This window comes from Dromaius novaehollandiae, chromosome 3 (genome assembly GCF_036370855.1).
Source record: "Dromaius novaehollandiae isolate bDroNov1 chromosome 3, bDroNov1.hap1, whole genome shotgun sequence".
Taxonomy (NCBI): Eukaryota; Metazoa; Chordata; class Aves; order Casuariiformes; family Dromaiidae; genus Dromaius; species Dromaius novaehollandiae.
This window is the reverse complement of record NC_088100.1, coordinates 92470413-92491822: the sequence shown is the minus strand read 5'-3', so window position 1 is coordinate 92491822 and position 21410 is coordinate 92470413. Positions and strand designations below refer to the sequence as shown.

Here is a 21410-nt window from a genome sequence, read left to right as displayed (position 1 = left end):
AGATATTACTCAGGTATGCACATTTAGAAAGAAAAGTAACATTTTAAACAGACTCAAGTGGCAGTAAGCCTTATGAAAGATGCTGGTAGCATCGTACCATTGATATGCACACTTGGAAATGGATGCAAAAAGGAGGTAATGTTCAATCTCCCTGAATTCAGAGCAGCCGACTTCAGTCCATGTGCAAGCATTGCTAGAACCATAATGCATCCACGGATATTAAAGGGTTTTCATGCACCTTACATAATATTAAGTGCAACTCTGCTTTTAAATAGATTCTCAGAAATACCTAGGATAACCCAAAGAAAGTGAGAGAGAGAGAGGCAGCAAAGGCCACTGAGGAGGTGATCTGGGTGAAATCAGAAGGGAGACTGCTGTGGAAATGGGTTTGCAGTTAAAACTCTCCTATGCATTTTCCAAAACATGTCTAATCTGCACAGCTGCTTAATCACAAAGGATGTTGCTTTTTCTGGTTCTCTTTTTTTCCCCCCTAAATCACCCATGACTTATATATGCATGAAAATACGATACTTTTCATTGTTCATCTGTCTTGTTTTTCTGTCCTAAATGTTGTCTGCACTGACTTCCAATCTAGTCTCATGGAGCGCACTTAGTCTTCAAGCTCTGGACGATGCTAATGGAGAGGTCTGTGCAGCATTCCACTGGGCACAGCTCCCAACTCAAAGCACTGGCACTTAGAAGTAAGAAGTGACATAAAACACAATCTTAAACATGTAGGGAATTAGCCTGGATAATCTGGATAGCTGTTTCTGGCTCTCTTACCCATTAATCTGTGAACTGCACTCCAGAAACAAGGTTTCGTTAATATTATGAGCATTATATCATGGCTGTGCTGTAATGGAGCTGGCAGCCTTCCAGCAGCAGCCCTATATCTTAGGCAAAAAAAAAAAAAAAAAATCAGAATAATGGAATGCCTTAAAATTTGACTTCTCAAATGTGCGAAAATTCTCTTATGCTTACTGAAAGACATGTTCATCCAAAATCCTATGTGTATTCTCTCAAAAACCATTTAAACAAATAAAGAAAAAATTAATTCTAAAAGTATGTCTATGCCAGATTTACAGACTTGCTAGCAGCACAATGTAGAGATACTTGAGCTAATTTAACTAGCTAGTTCAAGTACATGTAAGCACTTTAGCCACAGCAACATGGAGCTCATTCAGTATAGACCAATTCATCTCATCTCAGAAGCAAAATACATTAGCCTGTCCAAAATTTTATTCTGACACTCACAGATTGCTACAGGCACTTCAGCTAGCAAATTAAAATCCAGATCAGGTACTTCTACGCTTCTTTTTTTTTAATTTCATCACAACTCTATCATGGCAAAGCAAATTCACCCAAAATACAGCAGTATTTTTCAGATAAAGTTCATTCAGAGATGACACAGCTACCATATAACTGATCAATTGCTCTTCAGTTAGACTCTTCAAGTGGCTCGATTGTTTACAACATTACTATCTGGGAGAAAAACAAATTAAGTTTGTGTTGTCCATGTTTGATTTTATGTTGCATAATGCAACACTGTTAAAAGCTGCCAACCTGATGGAAACATCTGACTATCTCATTTTCTCTTGCTACAGTAACAAAGTAGTGTATCCCATGCCATTAAAAAATCAGAAGTACTTCTCTTAAAAATAGTTCAAATTTATTTGCTTATTTTCTCTCCCACCTAAAGTCTCATTGTGAGAAAATGTCAGGTGATTGAGACATAAAGTAAGATATCTATTTCTTTGGAAATAAGAAAAGAATAAGGAAGACAAAAATGATAAAGTGCTCTCTAATATAGTTCACACACATTCTTCTGGCTATACCATGAGATTTATATTTAAAGAAACTTCATTTTTACTGACAATGAATAGTACTATGAGCAATACCTGTCATTAAATTTCTTTGACACTTAACACCGTAAGAATTTCTTTCTCTCACATAAAGTTAAAAAACATTTGGACTGTATTTTCCAATCCATCTGTCTGCTTCAAGCTGATCTTACATTATCTTACAAATCTAAGGCTAAACTGTCTAGTCTTTCCTAATGCTTGGACTAGGAAAAATGAATTGCTTTACGAACATGAATTTTTTGTGTAGCTTTCTTCCATCCCCAAAAGTTCCAGTGGTCTAACGCTTTGGGACAGGGATTTTAACAGTGGCAGTGGAGAAGGAAAAAGGTCTTTGTGTGAGGGAGGTGGCTTTCAGCTTCCCCAAAACAGTAATCAGAACTATCCAGGTTAAAGCTGCAGGGGTGGAAGAGGGAGGACACACAGACAAAGATGATCTGGGTTGGGGTGCTAGCAGAGATAAAATGTTCTGGGGGAAGGAGAACTCCAGTCAGTTGATAAAGACTCAAAGTGGATGAAGAGGTTGGATGTAGCCTGGAAGGTTTTGTCACAGAAAAACCTTGAAAGGCAGGCAAGGAGCCTGGAAGGCTGTTAGGGAAAATAAAGTTTCCTGGACATAGAGACAGAAAAGAAGAGTGAGGCATGGGTACTCAGACTGACTAACCAAAGTGAATAAGCTGACATGAAGAGGCAAGGACAGCAAGAAGTGGGATAGCTGGGGCCAGTCAAATAAATCTCTCAAGTGCATATACGTTTCTATTTTGGTACTTTGATCAGCATTATTACTTACGTATGCATCTTGAGAGAGTAGGATCTGGCACAAATCCCATTTTGCATGTACATCTGTAGCTGCCCATGGTATTCAAACACTCACCATTAGGGCATACTCCCTGCAGCTGACATTCATTGATATCTGTGGAAAAATTGAAAAAAATCATATTAGAAACTGGAATGAGTATTAATATTGATCTTTCTTCAGAAGTTATCTCTTTTTTTAACAGGGGTAAGAAAACTGTTACCAGTTAATACTCTAATCAGCATTTTTTTTCCATATTGAAAACATTTTTATTACATTTTAAAACATTGCTGAGAACATAACAAAAGCAATTATATCTATACATCATTCTCAAGTACTCTGAATTTTTATATATATATATATATATATATATATATATATATATATACACATACACACACACACACAAAAACACACACATACGTATGCGCTTCTACTGGGTTATCACCCCCTCCTTTCCTGACTAGATGATTGCTTGCACAGTCAAACATAACTTGCAAGAACATTCACGAAAACAAAGTTTTAAGCTGGCACATATGGGCAGTCACAAGAAATGTGCTATAATCTATATAGGATGGAACACTGCTTGACAAGTTTAATGCAGTTTTTATTAGTATTTGTATTGCAGTAGAGCCTGAAAGTCCATTGGGCTGGAAGGAGCACAACATAAAAAGATCATCTCTAGTGTAAAGACCGTACCAGCTTAATAACAAGAATATGCTTCAGTGAGTACAGAACACAGGAGATGTGGGGAGGAAAGGACTGCCTGCGTGGGAACACAAGCTTGTAATAATTAACAACGGCCAAGAGCTGTTTGAAAAAGTTTGCAGTTACTAAGCTACTTGCATCATTGTCTCTCTCAGGGTCTCACTGAATGCATTTTTCTCCCATGCCCCAAATACTGGGCCTCATGCCTTTATCACACCTGGTGTTATAATTCACTTACTCCTAGAACAGAATCTGTCTGACAATCATCTGGATACCATCTGTAACTAAGTCAGTCAAACTAGTGTTTTATTTCAGGAGACAGTAACAATGTAGGTTTGCACTGATAAAGAAAACCTAAAAAAAAAAAAGCATAACTTATCTCTCTGTCATAAACTGTTATGTCTCCTCTTTTAGAAAACTAAAGACTGCATATTGTAATAGATCTACTTAAAAAAGGTTTATGCACGTTGTTTCTACATAAGGCTTTCCGTCCCTATCTCTAAAGTAGGGAAAAAAGCCTACATTGCTGGGTCAACAAGCTTCAACTGCAGGTCAGATATTCCAACCAGCTCCTTGGAAATCGGATATTAGCAATCATTTTATCTAAAATATATAAAATATATTGCCATCCCTCTTAATGTTTATAAACCTTTCACAGGTTCATTTGACTTCGTTGTGTGTTGCTGCCTGACTCAATACAATCAATGAGAGTAACAAGTTGAGCATGCAAAATGGACCAGATGTTGCGCTGGACTTTGCTTTTGGAAATCTGTAGAAAGAATCTTTCGCATTATTACCTTCTTCTTCATTTTTCTGCACAAGTTTGGCTACCTCTCCCACTGTATAGGAGCGTACGACTTAAACTTACAGGATGGTAGACTCTAGTGGTTGCTCTGTCGGCTGTGATTTTTTCAAACATTCCACGTTCATGTTATCCCTGACTCTTCAATTCCTATACCTAATCTAATATCTTGACACCGCCTGGATTAACTTCACCTCTACGCACTTAGCCACATGTGACAAAGAGTGATAATTTACATCCTATAACTTTGGATGAAATATGATGGAAACCAGATGGATTATCAAAGATCAGCTCTGCCTCAAAGGAATTTTTCAGTGAAATTCCCAGACTATATGACTTTCTGACCTCAAAGGGAGCGAGCTATTGACAGAGGAGAATGGTGTAAGAAAAGAACACAAAAAGCTGCTGAAATATCTTCAAGGTCTTTTCCTTCAGCAGTCTACCTTCGACCCACCCAATCCTTGAGCAGGAAGATGGCCCATATAAGAACAGCAGTATCTTATTTAGGGATTTCAGTAATACTACTAAATTGTGAAGGTTTAGTAAGCTGGACTTGTCCTGATGCATTTGATGAAAATTTTTAGACAGCTTCTCCAGTTACTTAGTCTAACTAGGTTCTTTCTTTTTGCCCTGAAAACTCAGAATATGACTGAAGGAATCTATATAGTGACAACTGATTCCAAAAGGAAATACCATCATTGCTTCAATACCAGATTTTATTTGTAACTATTGAGAGGAATGAACTTAACAAAACTAACAGCTAGCAATCTAAAGAAATTATTGAAACATCCCTAAATAGAAACATACTGAAGCGGTGGTAAAATTGTCAGGAGAAACAGATACATGGCTAACTCTCCTCTTTCCAAACAGTCTGGCACAACAGGGACATGAAAAAAAGAGATGATTATGAAATATCTAGAAGTGGATATAAAGCAAACACTGAAGCACTCAGAAATGAGCATTGGCTTTTCCATCTATGGTTCATTTGGGGTTGTTGGATCAATCCTCAAATACTAAGCAATGGAACAATCCTTTTTGCTTTGTTGAAGCACTGACTCTCTCCTAGGAAACAAGATAGAGGAAGAGACAGTAGGTCGTACTCGGAATACAGGAAAGCTCTCAGCATCAGGACTGATTTCAAGATGAAAATCCCCGATGCAGTTACACAAATACTTACACAAGTATACAAATTACACAAAAAATTTACACCTGTAATTTTTGTAGCAAAAAGCATGTGTAGTTTTTTGGGGGAACAGGAAAAATATAGGAGAGAAGTGAAATGGAAGAAAGATGATATTAAATAATAAAAATTAAGATACGTATTTTTAAATACAGACCCTTGCCTTTCATTCTAATCTGGCTTTCATTTTCCCTTGTTTAATAATAGTTATTCATGAATGTTGACAAAGTATGTGTAGTGAATATATTTGTTCACAGTTAACACTAATAGGTAGACTTTTAAAAATGACTTTTTCACTGTACAAACACTAAGTATACATTTTTACTATTGGAAAATTAACCCTTTAAAAATAAAAATGGAGGCTCTCTCTCAGGGGACATATATACCATACTGCTTTGTTACGGTGCTTTTTCCTGAACATAGATATACAGAATTCACAAAAATGCTTTGCCTAATGAAGAGAGCATTCAAATGTTAAATTAGTGAGCAAGATAACTTACTTTAATTAATACTAATCTAGTTCTTATTTTCCTAAGGAAAGACCTAGTCTCCTTGGTTGTTAACCATTAAAATATATTGATATTTGCCTACATGTCATCATTACGCTAAACTTGGCACTTTTTCTTCCTAGTCAGGGGGATATACTCTATTTTTGTGCATATATTTATGCAATTTAAGAAATCACACAGCTTAACCTATGTACATTTACAGTTCCAGTGTTTAAAAGGATTGATTTTCATTTATTAGATCATGATTTTATTCATTGTTTGCATCAAGTTTCATCTGAAATTCAAAAAATGTATACATGGATAAGCTTTATTATTTAAATACTGAAAGCTATAGGTGCGTAAAAAATAAAAAGTAAACTCCTGCAAGGATAGAGATGCATAGGAAGAGAAAAAAAAAGTTTATGAAACCTGTTTTGTAACTTAAATTTGAATTATTTATTAATAAAGTATTATCTGTACTATTCAACTGAACCATGTCCTTTAACTTGGTATAACTACTATGTATTATCTTGCATATTTGCATATCTCTAGCTAGAAGTGCTTAGGCAGTTGACTTCTACCAGCTCAGTGATCTATTTGGAATTTATAATGAAAATTTTATTAACATGGTTTATATTTAAGCCTTTATACAGATAATTTTTAACTGTAGTATATTTTAAAACAAAATTAGTTTAAATGTCATCTAAATGGAAATAATACAAATTTTTACAAATTTGAATTTCACCCCTGTCCCTGAAGCTGACACAGTAATGTGTCCAACGCACCTGGTGATACTTTAGGAGAGTCATTTTACAGTTTTGCCTTCTAATGGTGCAGGTTTCATGTATTATTTACTGCAGTCCCTAATTTGCAGGTGGAAGGTGATCTTCCTATAATTCATCAATGCACAATCATCTTTCTTTCCAAATGATTCAGCTATTCTGTAGGAAACATCCACAGATGCTGTCACTAATGTATCTGTATTAAAACTATTTATTGTCTTGGAACTTTTACAGTCCCAGAGAGACCCCATTCACTTGTACTCTATTATTGTTATTTAATATGGGTACTGCTACATGTAAATACCAGTTTATACGTGTTTAAATACCAATGAATGTTCCTCCTCATGTTTTACAAAGTTTCATGATACAGATATTCCTCTTTCTAAATTTGCCTAATTTTTAATGCTAACTTTATTGTGCATGTTCTGATGCCTCAGCATAACTTAATTATAGTGTACTTTTAATGCCTCTTTTCCAAGTCATGTTTTCTGAATGAGCTCATCACAGAATTATTGAGCTGATGCTCTATGTTGAATTACACAAGTTATCTAGGGATTCAACAGAAACAAGACACAAATTGATAAAAACCTTCAAATTTTCGGAAGAAACAAACGCATAAGAATAGTCTTTATTTAACCACTCTGGGTAAAAATCCCTTCCAGTTTTACTATCTATTCTATTTTACTTCACGCTGTGGTAAATGGCCACCTACCCAGAATGTTTTTGACCACCTGCAGGCCTGCCCAGTTGTGCAAACTGCACTGGAATCAACTTGTTCAGGCAGCTGGAAAAGAAATCTAGTTGAAGATTAACAGATTTCTTTTTTTCACTCCTCTCTATTTTTTGTTTATTGACATAAAGAATGTTTTAGATAAAAGCAGTATAGCACTGAGAATTCATTTGTCCTTGTTATAAAAATTAGAGAAATAGCTACTTGAAAGTTGTCTGAATAATCTTTTATCATGCAGAAGTATGAACTGGCAACAGTACATTTGTAGAGTAATCTGATCAAACACCTTCATTTACGCAGTTCTAGCAGAGAAAATGTTTTAATGAGCTCTGTAACACCACTATAAAAGCATACGCATGTAAATGAAGCTTTCTAAAGACTATTTAAGTGTTAGTTTTCAGTTTTCAAGGAAAACAAAGTGAGAAACGTCAATTTTCGTATCGAGTGAAATTCCACTGGTAAAAAGCCTCTGCATTAGAGATGTAGAAAACAAGCTTAAGCAACGAGCTTTTTCACACAGCCGCACCTTGCATGGCTTTACAGGGAACCCTCAGACTAGATGCTATTATCTTTGATTTACAAAGGACTGACAAATACATCATTGATTTTATTATAGTTGCTGCCTGATAATGTGTATGACCTGACTCTGCTCAATGGGTATAAACTGCTGCAACTCCACTGCCATCAAAGCAGCAATGTTATTTTGCACGGACTGACAAGCTGACCCTTTGCTGTTACTCCTCAGAGTGTTATACATGCCAGACACAGGGAACGGGTCCCAGGTACTTCTAGATTTGGTAGTCCCTCTCCATGAGAGCTCGACAAGAAGTGACAGCTCTACCCCACCCTTTGACTCTGTAGAGGCTGCAGTGGATCACAGAAGGAAGCCACGTTCCACCCCAGGTGGCTCCGCCCTCCAAGTTCATCCACATGCACCGAAGCTTTACCACAACCAGGGTCTTGACAGGGGTGCACAAAAGGGTGCGGATGAGGCTGCAGCTCCACCTGCACTCTCTTCTAAGCACACAGCTTGACACATGGCGAGGTCAGCCACTATGGCGTCCTCTAGAGCCACTGCAGGGCTTCTAGCTTCCAACAGCCCAGCCATCACCACCAAACCACCCTGACCACTGCTAAACTCTCCCAGAATCTTCAACACTAAGGGGTACTTACACAGATGGTTTTAACAACAGTTAGTGTTCGACACCTTCACACACATTTTTATAGGCTTACTGGGTGTCAGGTCAACCTGCCTTAGAAAATAGCAATGTGTTAATGACTCTGTCACTGAATTTCCTGGGGGAAAAAAACAAGCTAAAGCAGCCATTCTTAATTGAATGTCTGCCCGCTCATGTGAAGGGTGCAGCTATGAATGAATAAAGTAATTTTAAATATCAGAAGTGAAGGAGGAATATGGCAGTGACGTAAGATATTCTTCACTTACACAGGAAAACACATGCTAAAATTGAACTCATTATAAACTATAATAATTATCATATGCAGTTTTACTAACACTAGCAATAATGACTTCATCTTCAAAGAGCTTTAGATATACTAATTAGTGACTAGAAGATGGAAATGAATGGATAACTGAGATATCTGACTGGAAATCTGTTTGGATTTAAAATAATGAAATGCCATTTGCTTTACTCATGTCTTTTTCTCCTTGATTTCCAAAACGTTCAAGAAGTTTTATTTGGATTTCTGTTCAGGATATGTCGATCTTCAAGGTTTCGCATTACAAATACCCTCAAAAAAATGTTTTGAAAGCCCTTTGCCAGAATCTTGTTCTGCAAATAGTTAACAAAATCAGATGATGTTCTGACCTCAGTCTTTAGCCATGGCTACACATACACATTTGGAATTACATGGTGTGAATATAACAATAGTAAAATAAATTTTATTAGTCTAGGTGCAGCCAACGGACATCACAAAAATCTGTTTTCATACAAGAACTGTGATTTGGGGAAGGACTGAATAATCCAGAAAAAAGAAAGCATTAACTTTTCAAAAACAATCTAATCCTTATTTGTTACTTTTCTCTAAACAGTTCTTCCTTACTTAAAGATTCAAAAACCCAGCGGCTTTTTAACACCTCAAACCATATTATGAGAGTTAGGCTCTTTTACTCCAGTTGCTTGCTGATTTGTTTGTTCAGCTCCCTTACATGCATTGCACATTGGGGAACTCTGAGGACAGGGAAAAAAATAAATGAATCAAAACTTCAAAAGGAGAAGAAGTTAGATATGGGACCAAATTCTGTTCTGAGATACTTTAAATACAAGTGCAAAGCATTTATACACCTAACTGCAGGTTTCCCTCTGACTATTGTTAAGGTATTCTCTGTGTACAGAAGTCTACAAAGTAGTAGGTCATCTCTCTGACTCTTCTATATGCCAGCATGTGGAACAAACAGGTGCTGGAAGGGAGGACACGCCGCAGAGGCTATTCCCTTCCAGTGTTCTGCTTGCATTCTCTAATTGCCACAATGGTTTTTAAAGTAGATTAGAACAGTCATCAAGGCTGAATTAGCTGTTACCAGACACTACTCTGGTTCTCTACTGGAAGCTTACATGCAAAGGTCTGCCACCTTTGCTTAAGCAATGGCATGCTTGTCTCAAACACATGCTGGAAGTGAATCATTTCAGCTTTATTCCTGGATTAATGACACCATAAGGTAGTCTAGGTATCCCTTCTCCAAGGATAACAAAATATTCCAAGTGTAAACATCCAACTCTAGGAAAAAATTCCTGTGTCTACTTATAATGAGATCTGCGCTTGCCACTTCCTTGCTGTTAAAAGAATATGCTTTGCTTGGTTAATGCAAAACATGCTGAGTGATTTACAGGGTGCATCATAAAGCTACAGTAACCTTCTTTAATTTGCCCATTTACTGAAATACTTTACTTGGACACTTTGGGAAGGAAATAGAAAAACGCTACACAGCCTGCTAGTCCTCTACATTATCAACAGCCCAATACACCCTAAAGAGCTTGATGCCTGCTATGGTCAGTGCAATGGGGCAAAAGGACTACTTGATCAGCAGGGCTGTTCTGCCGCACACCAACCTACAAAAGCAGATGGTTGGAATATCAGCCCTCCAGTGTATCCCAGTGGCAGCCTCCACCTGGAAGAGTATTTAGGAGGAGAACTCCACTGTGTTTTGGCTGTGTCAACCATTTTAACAGCTCTTCAGACCACCCAGGCCCAGCTGGCCTAATGCAGAGTCATGAGGAACACAGAAGTGGTGTAAAACTGTCTTCACTCCCTTCAGCCTTGTAGCTTGTTTGCACACAAGGAGCAAGTCCACTCTACTCTTTTTAGTAGTGATTTAGGTCCGTATTTGGTCAAAAACATAATGGAATTTGAAACATTCCTTCCTATAAAACGAAATTCATTCCTTCATCTCCAAGCTTAATGCCATTCAATTTATGCTCATTAAAATCATCATAGTTTGGAGCACTTAGCTGCACTTGAAAACAAAATTCTAGAACTGAATGTGTGTGTTTATTAACGTCTCCTGGTCAGAACAGCAACCTTGTGACAATATGTTACTTAAATCTACCACATTCATTTTAAAGAAAATATTTTTGCTCAAGAAAAACACTCATAAGAGCTCCAAAAAAACAGTCAGAAGTCACTATATGAATTTTGAAAAATGTAAATGTAAACAAAAAGTAGTCTTTCACACAACGTTTGTAAGTTTGTTTTTTGAAAGAAGTCATTGCTACTAGTCATATACAGAATGCAGTCAAATTTCTTTTCAGGACACTGATAACTTTAAAACGATAGTATCAGCTATCAAAATTAGATTTTTTAAATTTTACTACAACCCAATGAACTAATTAAAAGACTTTTAAAATTTTAATACACAATACTGAAGAACACCATGAAATGATTTCATTAAAACAATAACCCCCCTTTTGAAACAATAAACTTCATTCTTACACAGCTTTTGCTATTTTATATATTTGGTAGGTGATTTTCAATAACAGCATGAGGAAAGCCTGCCTCAAAGTCAATGAAAAATTTAGATTTTCAAATCCTTATTGTATGCATAAGTAGAATGAAACAACTTTTAATTTCACAATTTTTAAGACAATTCTTGATTATGGAATGAGTTCTCTGTATGCTGACTTGCACTGTTCCCTCTCTCCACCACTGAAGGCAAGAAAACTCTGGCTCATAGTTCGAAGATAAGAACAAAGAATGTAGAAATCCTACGAAATCCCAGAGAGAATTAAGACAAGAGTAAACAATTAGCTTCTGGTAAATATTTTTTAATTTAAAATGCAATTTTTCTTTACTATGGGATTCAGAATAAAAGTGGATTAAAATATCACATAAGTGCAACTTGCGGACAGGAGAGTTGTATTTTTTAATGTAAAAAAGAAGTTCTCAAAATATAGGTTTCTAAATTAGTGAATTTCTGGAACTGGTGGAAAATTATTTATGAGATAAATAGCATAGCAGTTGTCAGAAGGCAAGTCAGCTGGCCCAAGTTTTTAGAAGAGGAGTGAAAAATTTCCTTCCACCCCTTTCAAACAGTCTCTTGAGTTGTACTTTTTTAGCTTGGAACCAAAGTGGCCAAACAAATATGCAACGGCTTTCGGCTAGGACAGTCATGATACCCAGAAGGTATTTATACATATAGGACCAAGAGACAGGACTAGCAGAAGCAGAAAGCCTGATTGGGCCACCAGAGACCTGGCTGCACTGAAATACTTAGAACAAACTTGTGGCTAGAAAGCATCTGAGAAGTACTGCAGCCCCTTTGACACCCTCAGTACCTGCTGCAACAGGACTCGTGCAGTCATGACGTCTGCAGCCCACACCAATTCCAGTCCAAAGCACTGCCGAAAAGTTTCTGAAGGGCTAGTTTTGCGCTTCACTCTGAAATTCTATGCTTTTCTCAAACTCTAAGAGGGAAGCAGACTGACTTCATTTAAATGACTAAGGAATAAAACTGAATGGAAAATGTTTATCCACGTTTGATGCAAAACAAGCAAACTGCCTCTTGATAACAACCTCATACATATAACATGCTTTGTTACGTTTAAGCAAAGCAAGCCTTCTAGATAATCATATACTACTTGGAATTTGTCAAAGTACTAGGCAATATAATTTCTTCATTAGAAACAACTTAGTGGTCAGCCATTAAATGTTCTTCAGTAATATCTGCCCTGACAGATGTTTTCATATAGTAAGCTCTTTAATATGCACAATATCTCAAACAGCAAATTAAGACTGGAATATATAATTTATGACTCATTTGTGAAATTTGTGCTCAGTTTGGTAGGCGTATACTAGGCTTCACTGGGAGTGCCCATCTGACTGAAGGGTCTCCAAATAACAGGCTCAATTTGCAGGCCTTCTTTCTCTCCTCGAACATCATGTAAAACAGCACATGCTAACAAAACTGAAAATACTCTTCCAACCTCCTGTAGCTGTTATTGTTAACCACTATTAATATCCTCAGTTCTAAGAAATGTGTAAGATTCACATTTTACTGCCTCCATTGCATCTGATTACTTCAATAATAATCTGATTAGCGAGAATAACAAGGGCTAAAAAAACAAACAACAAGGCTCGGTTGCTAAAGGAGATATTGCAGTGTATATTTTCAAAAGTTACAACGAATGACCCACTAATTTCTGTGAGCTAATGGTGTAGCAGCAGCAGAAATCAATCCAAACCCTTCTGTGCTCCTGCGTGGAATTTACTGGAACGCAGGTCAGCAGAGCCACACTTTTCAAACAGAAAAGCCATGTCCAAACAGTAACAACCCCGCCCTGTTTCTGGAGATATCCTTATGTCTCGGCATGATTTTCATAAAAGGGCTCCTTTAAGGAAGGTTGTTAACTTCCTAGCTTAGTAACATTAATTAGTATTTCTTACAAAACTAACCCCTTTAAGTCATCACGTACAGAAATGACACACAGGCAAAACGAACTGATGTGTGTATTTTGGGGACAAACGTCAGAGGGCAGAATGTACACTAAAATCTACCTAAAAGCACGCTGAAGTGAACGGAAAAAAGCTTCCAGTCCCCAGTGCACATAACAACAGAATTTGATCCATTAATATATAAGTACTAGTTTCCGCAAACTCATATACATTTAATTTTAAGCACAGGGAGAATTTTCATGAACCTTCATGCACAACTTTCCTCTTCACTGGAATACAACAAATGTTCAGGTATTTTTCCAGTTCTTCAAGATAAGATTTTTAATTTAATTTTAATTTAATGTAATTTTTTCATTCCATTTCATTTTTCCAAGAAAACCATTAGCAGGAGGAGGAAACAGTAAATAGAGTTCTAAACACAGAAGCAGAAATTAGCCTTGCATTCTGACAAGGAAGTTCCAGATCTGATAAGCTATAGTTTGGTTTTAAAGACAGCCTTAGGGCATCCATGTGTGTACATGTAGTAAATCATCCCACTGAAAAGATAATTACCAAGGGGGAAAAAAGCCTTGCTTGATAGCAGTTATACTAAACTGTTCAAATTAACGTACCCACAGATGGTTCTTTGTTATCCTACGTACACATAAGAGAGAAGAATGTTTCATTACATTAGTTCATTCACTTGAAAGGAAATCAGGATCTGGTTATTAATCACACTAATACCACATAGGCTTTGTTAACTAAGGGGGCTTTTGACTGCAAAAATAATGTAGAACAAAAGGTTAATTAGGCGTTTAGGCCAGAGTTTTCAAAGGCAGGGAAAGTTGGATGATGTCTAGGTGAAAGCAGCGCTCTTAGCTGCAGGCATGGATTCAGAAATACATCCCTCGTATTATTTGGTCTGGCAATGTTGGCCCTTTCTGAGAACAGACAGAGGGTGCAGACCCTTTGAGCAAAGAATAACCTAATTAAAATGCATACTTGCATATGGATATTCTGTGCCACTCCTTTTCAATTTAACTGAAATGATTACTACCAAAATAGGAATAACCTGCCCTCCCATCCCTCCAGTAGCTTAATCAGTTTTCTTGTCACAGCTATTGCTCCTTCAAGTCTGTGATATGGATGGCTGCTGCTTCATCAGCCCTGTCCTGTTTTCTTCTAGAAAAGTGCATTTGCTTCAGACAGACACAAGCAGCATACTTTTGCCTGACCCACTGAAAAACACATGCTAACGACCACTACAGGATCAAAACACATCCCGACAGCAGCTCTTTCACATGTGAACCCAGCTTTCCTGACAACTGTGCAAACAGAGGGCAGTATCTAGACCCTCTGAGAGGAAATGGTAGTCTTGTTTTTCACTTCAATAGGACCAAATATCATCTGGTCTTTGTTTCATGGGTTTTCCTTCCGTTGATTGCTTCTCTATTTCTACCTCATTTGCAGAGTGTTTTGGTGAGTAAATCAGAGAAGCATTCAACCCCAGAAAAGGCAATATGGGGCAAATGTAGCAGTCACCACACATGCTAACGACCACTACAGGATCAAAACACATCCCGACAGCAGCTCTTTCACATGTGAACCCAGCTTTCCTGACAACTGTGCAAACAGAGGGCAGTATCTAGACCCTCTGAGAGGAAATGGTAGTCTTGTTTTTCACTTCAATAGGACCAAATATCATCTGGTCTTTGTTTCATGGGTTTTCCTTCCGTCGATTGCTTCTCTATTTCTACCTCATTTGCAGAGTGTTTTGGTGAGTAAATCAGAGAAGCATTCAACCCCAGAAAAGGCAATATGGGGCAAATGTAGCAGTCACCACACTCATTTATGTCTGCCCTCTCCAGACAGCTAGGAAATTGTCCCCTGTCCCCAGTTCATCAACAGTCTCCTCCCTGGTGGGATAATCGGAACTCCCATTCTCCAATAAAAGTCTAGGTTAAGAGTTTTTCTGTATCAACTACAAGTTACATTGAGTCTACAGTTCTCTCTCTTCCAGGATAATGATAGCATAATACAATAACCTATGATAAGCCTACTATTCCTTAAGGAGTTAGTTATGTAGTACAAAAATGTGTCAGAGGAAAAACTATCAAAAAACAATGCAGAAAACAATGACTAGCGTACCAGGTACTGACCTGTCTCTGTACACTACCATGGCAGGACTTCACTCCCTCTTATGCTCCTACCCAGAGACATATGTTCTCTCTCTCTGTCAGCCTGTCATTGCTCAGTGAAACAATTTCCTGGCCAACTTCTGGCAACCTTCACAAGAATCAGACCATTTTTTAACTGTTTGGAGCCCTCGATTATATAATGTAGTTTCACCAAGATAAGGTTTGCTAATGAACTAAACTGAATATCCTACTCTTCCTTTGAATGTGTGCTGGGTTGCTGCTGTCTAGGAAACCAAGGTGTATACAGTGGAGTTTGTGCATGTCCATTAGAGTTATCACAAGCTCTTCTCCCCCCTGGACCATGTTCAGAACGATGCATGATGGTGCTGAGACACATGTTCCAGACACTTTCACTGCTCTGAGTTAGAAATCCTCCCTCTTTTGCAGATTCTGGAAAACCTCATAACTAATAGGCAGAATGACATAACCTCTTTGGAAATGGTTGGGAGCATCCTGATGAAATATATGTGCCACCTGCATGTCTAATTTGAGGGAGAGTGGGAAAAGGTACATACCTGCCTCACACTCACCTCCTTCACTTTTTCACTTTACAGTCCTCATCAGTAAGTTGCCATCAACATCTCCCTGCCCCTTTTTTTCTTAAGAGGAATCTACGGTCTGTCAAAGCAGATCAGGGAACAAGTTCTTGACATGCAATTTGCAGGTCTTCTCCATTTAGTCTCCTTAATATTTTGACCCAACACAATTTTCTTTCATAGTCCTCTACTGTCCCTATCCTGCAAACTGTAGTCCGTAAACAACAGACAACCTGTAAACCACAGGGTAGGAAACTGGGCAGTAGATAGGCTAAAGAGCCTGACAGAGAAACTTTTGGGCAGCAGCTCATGTTTCCCTCAGCAATGGAAGCAGCAGGACTTTGAGTCTGTGTTTAGTGCTCTATGAACAGTACTTTTTTGCTTGGGAAATAATTTTGTTATGTGACTGGCTGCCATACATTTCTTTATCCATGTGTTAACTGAGAATTTCCAGTTCAAATGAAATTAATTTTATCTCCAAAAAGCCTTTCTATATCTTTTGCTGTCAATTACTCTTTCATTTTCTCCTCTCCACCCCCACAACTATTTGCTGGCAGCTCTTGTACTCTTGCAGTGACAGCAGTGACTGGCAAACCTAACCACAGGTTAGCATCATCCTCACTTTAACTCACACTTTCTTTCCTTGCACAAATCTCTCTGAAGAGCACCACTGAAGGATTGCTCACACATTCTCAGAGCTCCTTTCTCTTCTTTCCTTGAGCTATGACAAACAAGTAGGACAAGCAGTTAAGCTTTTTCCTACATCCTCATCTTGCACATCTGTTCAACACTCCAAGACATGCAGTAAGTAGGAGCATATGTCTAAGGCCATCTCTTCAGCTTCCTCAGGCAGAGATGACATCGGCTGGGAAAATCCAAATGCCCCATGGCTTTCTGTGCAACCTATATGCGAGTCGCTTGTGGTTTATAGTGCAGCTGCATGATTGTGCAGATCCCAGAATCTTGTTTTGACAACTTGTATGCGTAGAGCCAGGAGATACAGAGCATTTTTGCCCAAGAAATCTTCCACATGCAACTCTAATCTTTGAGTAACACAGTTTATGCTTCACACTTCCCCATCTGCACTATGTACATTCTTGAGGTACACGGTTCCCCCCCTTACACAGCAGCCAGGTAGGCAAGGATTTCCATATTCACTTACCAATGACATTATCTGGATGTGCTCAGTACTATTTGTTGTGTCTCACCTCTGAAGTCCAAAACAACCATTTTCTGATTAGTCTAAAGTGTAATGATTAGTGTAAGCTATTCTCTATTGTTAGTTTCATCTGACTCAGCAGGTTAATTGTTTTATGAAAGAACTGACGGAGCAGTGTATTCCTACTGAACAACAACAGAAACAAATACTTATGAGGCCATCGTTACACATCACCCCAAAAAATGAGAATATACATGAGAGTGTTTTTGCCCTGGAGCAAAAGACTTTCTAAAGAGTTTCCAAAGTTTGGAAAAAGTTAAAAAGAGCCTCAACATTTTTTCCCAAACACAGATCAATGGACCAGATCATTCATCTAAGAATACTGCAGAAGCTGTCACACAAAACTGGTACTCAAAACAAACACAATCAATTGTGAACACTGTCTTACCTTGACAAAATGTAGCATTGATCCTCTTGTAGCCCTGGGGACATTCCATCATTGCGCTGTATCCATGGTAAGCTGAAGGAAAAATCACATCAGTTAAATACTGCTATGTTTTAAATCCTCTTCTGGTGAACCTGACAGTCAAATTATTATGTAAATATGAAAAAAGTTATAATAGTTTTAATTATGTACGGTTAAGCACAACGAGGTCAAGAAATGCAAAATAAAGGTTGTACAAGCAACCTTAATTCCATCTCTTTCTGTATGTGTATCACTGAAGTCTTCAGTTGTTCAAATTTATATTCTTGATTCAAAAGAAGAAATTCTGAAATCAGGATGCAATCTTTCACCTAGTTCTCAAATGTTCAAAATCATTATCTTCCCAAATCAGCTACCAATATCACCTTGGAAAAAGATAAAGTTGAAGATTTATGATAGAAAGTGAGTGGTTTTACACCTGAAAGTAGTACTAGAATGCAAAACAGGGTGCAATGTCAAGCAAAATAGTTGAGTAGTGTTTCTCCTGCCACAATGAATTAAAAATGATTTAAAATGCACAGGAAACAGAAGCAAATAAACTTTTAAAATGAGGCAAAAAGAAGAAAAATGGTACATTTGTGATCGACCTAAAGTTTCTGAATTTAAAAGACTGTGTCACTTATTGGCTGTTCATGGTAAAATGTCAAGGGCATGAAAACACTACAAAATACAGACTGAGTTCAATTTTGCCAAAATAGAAAGTGTTCAGTTAACTACAGTTTTGTTTCTATTTATTGCTTCTTTCCTCCACTTAAGGTTGCCTTTGAGACCACAGAAAACTGTTTATTGATTCTTAAATTGTTGTAACATCATAAATGAAAGCGGTAACTTCTTTGTATGACTACGTACTAAAAGCTAACCTTTTGGCAAAGCCCAGTACTTTATTAAACATATAAGACTAAACTTTTGGCACTATGATCTCACAAGTGCCTTTAATAAGAGCCAGGAGAGTTTTTCAGAATTTGAATGCTACAACAGAGATACCTTACATTTGGTCAGATCTTTTGTTTTCCTTTAAAAGTGTTTTAAATGTTCAGCAGGCCAAAAAAAATCAAAATGCATTACTTTCCATCTTTACTGTATATAAACTGTCAAGTAAGACAGAACAAACTGAGTGAGATAATGTTTTCAATTGGCTTCACTTCACATAAAATGCTTGAACTGCACATTTATCCCTGTGGCTTAGTTCAACCTTCACTATGGGGGTGAAAAAAAAATTATTTTAATTTTTTAAAACTTTTCCTACATTCTGGAAAAATTTAAGTGGCGATCTTGAGCAGCAACTTTTGGAGTGAGTTGGTTTTATTTTAAATCACTGTGAATTATCTTTCAAATAATTGCTTAATTAGAACATTATGACTCTCCCTGAAGATTGCTGAGGGTTGGTAAATGCAAAAATAATACAGGTAATAAAAATGGCAACAATATTCTTATAGTTTTGAACACATACACCTTCCATCTTTACACTGACTACAACCATTTTAACATAAATTAAAAAACTGGAAACATTGCTTGTCACCATACCAGTAGCAGCCACACATTTATTTTCAAGCCAACTCCAATGCCATCACAGTGTAAATACCAAAATCAGTTTTGATACATGTATATGAAATTTAAGGTGAGATTTTCAAAAGTGCTCTGCATTACCCTATTCTTGGTCCCCTAAAAGTCAATGAAACTCTCAACACTAATGCTGGCAGAGTCAGACTGATAATTTAATTTTCAACTGATGATGTCCGATGTCCTAACTTACCTGTGTTTTGCCATTGCAGACCTGATTCAATACATACTGAAACCAAGGGAGTATCTCCCTGACTTCCTGTGGGCAGGAACATTAGCCTGCTGCAGAGCCTTGCACAGGGAAAATGCAGGAAGAGCAGAGCTGTCCCGGTCGTACGTGGAGTACCTCCCCCCCAGCCGTGCCAGCCTTTTCCAGTGCAGCAAGGCACTTTTGCCCTTGCACAGTGACTCTGCTGTTCTAGAAAGCGCACTGGTGGAGCAAGGTCAGACTTCACCATCTCCCTTCCTCCTCCTCCTCCACTGAACGGGAAATAGCGGCTTACTAGCAGCTGTTTTCCTCCTTGTACAAAAAGCAGCAGTGTAAGCAGGTCACAGCAGAGTAAGGAGTTTGTTCAGCAATGGCTAGTCATCCATGTCAGAGCTGGATGGCATCCTACATTACTTACTCTTTACTCACTTAGACAACCTGTTTATAATTATTAACTGTTAGGAAGTAGCCAGAACAATCAAAACATTCATAATGTAACATAGAAATGTAGTTTGATTTAAAAGTCTTCTTCTGCAGACAGATCTGTTCCTAAATCTCTCCTTGTATTTTCCAGTAATACTGACTAGCCTGTAAGCTTATAGACATGGGATTCCTGTCTCAGGCCCAGGCACTCAACTTTGCAACAGGACAGTAGGCCCTGATTCAAGTGGCTATTAAGCAAAATACTTAAGTACATCTTCACAAAGCTCTACTCAAGTCCATCTGAACAAGACACATAGTTGAGTACATCCTTAAGTAGTTGACTTAAGGGGAAAGAAAAGAAAGGACATTTTTAAGTGCTTGCTACTGAGAGTGAAGTGCATGCTTAAATATGTTGCTGAACTGGGTTTTGCAGGTGACTACATGTTAAATACAGCCTGCTTAAGTCTTTTTATAAAAAAACAGGTCAATCTTAAATGAACTTTATGAAGCGTTAAACCATAAAAGGAAATCTGCTTGCTTCCAAAATGACTACAATAAAAAGGGTAATACCAATTTAATGAAGAAAAGTGTCAAAATATGTCAAAATGGCATGGGAATAATGTGGCCAGAACTCTGCCTGCTGAGACACAACCATGGACATCACTTTACTGATAACCTGTTAGTAATCTGCTTGAATCCCAGAAATGAGTTCTTTGATCCTATATCCTGTATAGCTATGCATACTCTTTCCATCACTGAAAAATTCTCATTATTGTGAAAAAAAAAATACTCAGTGAAATATATGATGCCTCCTTACGCAGGCACTCCACAGTTTTATTAATTCTCATCACAAATTTACATTTATCTTTGAAAATTGTTTGCTCTACAGAAGCACAACACCAATACTTTGAGACACCTAATTTGACACCCATTGCAAAGGACACTTAGGTTTAGGTCCAAAACAGAGCTGAAAATGCAAGTTGTGTGCCGACGTTCAAATCTGACATCTATAAAACTCCCACTAAGACGCTCTGAAATCATTTGAACTCCTGCAACGCTCTAAATTTATCACTTCAAATTCCTGGAAACCTGAAAATTCACCATTTGCACACATGCAGAATCGCCATAAGTCATAGAATGACTGGGTAGCTTCATGATGCTTAACTCATTCCTAGATCAAATCAAGACTGAGAAATTATGCGTTTCTCTACCAAAGCTTTCTGAGAGGCTCCATCAGGGAATGTTTTTAAAGCATACACCAACCACATCACACTCTCTATATAATGCAGTGGAAGATGACACTGTATTTTAACTTGGAGGGAGTGCATTCATCTCCCCATCCCTTCTTAAAATGATAATGCACAGTGAGAGCTGCCACCTAGAAAGATGAGTAATGCATCTCACTGCATCTAGGAGACTCAAACCCTTACTTTCCAGGAATTCCTTAACCACAGGACTGGATAATTCCAAGTGGCAGCATTCTCCGTCTCTCCTATTGAAATTATAAAGTTACATGCGAAAACCAATTCCAGACTAATTTGCCAAAAAGCATGAGTGAGCATGACTCATACCTTTAATAATTAAGGACACTCACTGGGAAAGAGACTGGGT

At 37.7% G+C, this 21410-nt stretch overlaps 1 protein-coding gene across 5 annotated transcripts in view; it reads right to left on the bottom strand.

Moving 5' to 3' along the window:
• LTBP1 (latent transforming growth factor beta binding protein 1) overlaps positions 1 to 21410 on the bottom strand; it is a 209614-nt gene that overhangs the window by 73592 nt on the left and 114612 nt on the right. For all 5 annotated transcript variants that reach the window (XM_064509469.1, XM_064509470.1, XM_064509472.1 and 2 more), the window contains 2 exons: positions 17573 to 17644; positions 2650 to 2772 (listed from right to left, as the gene is read on the bottom strand). In XM_064509469.1, coding sequence (XP_064365539.1) covers positions 2650 to 2772; positions 17573 to 17644 — 195 coding nt within the window. The remainder of the gene's footprint in view (positions 1 to 2649; positions 2773 to 17572; positions 17645 to 21410) is intronic.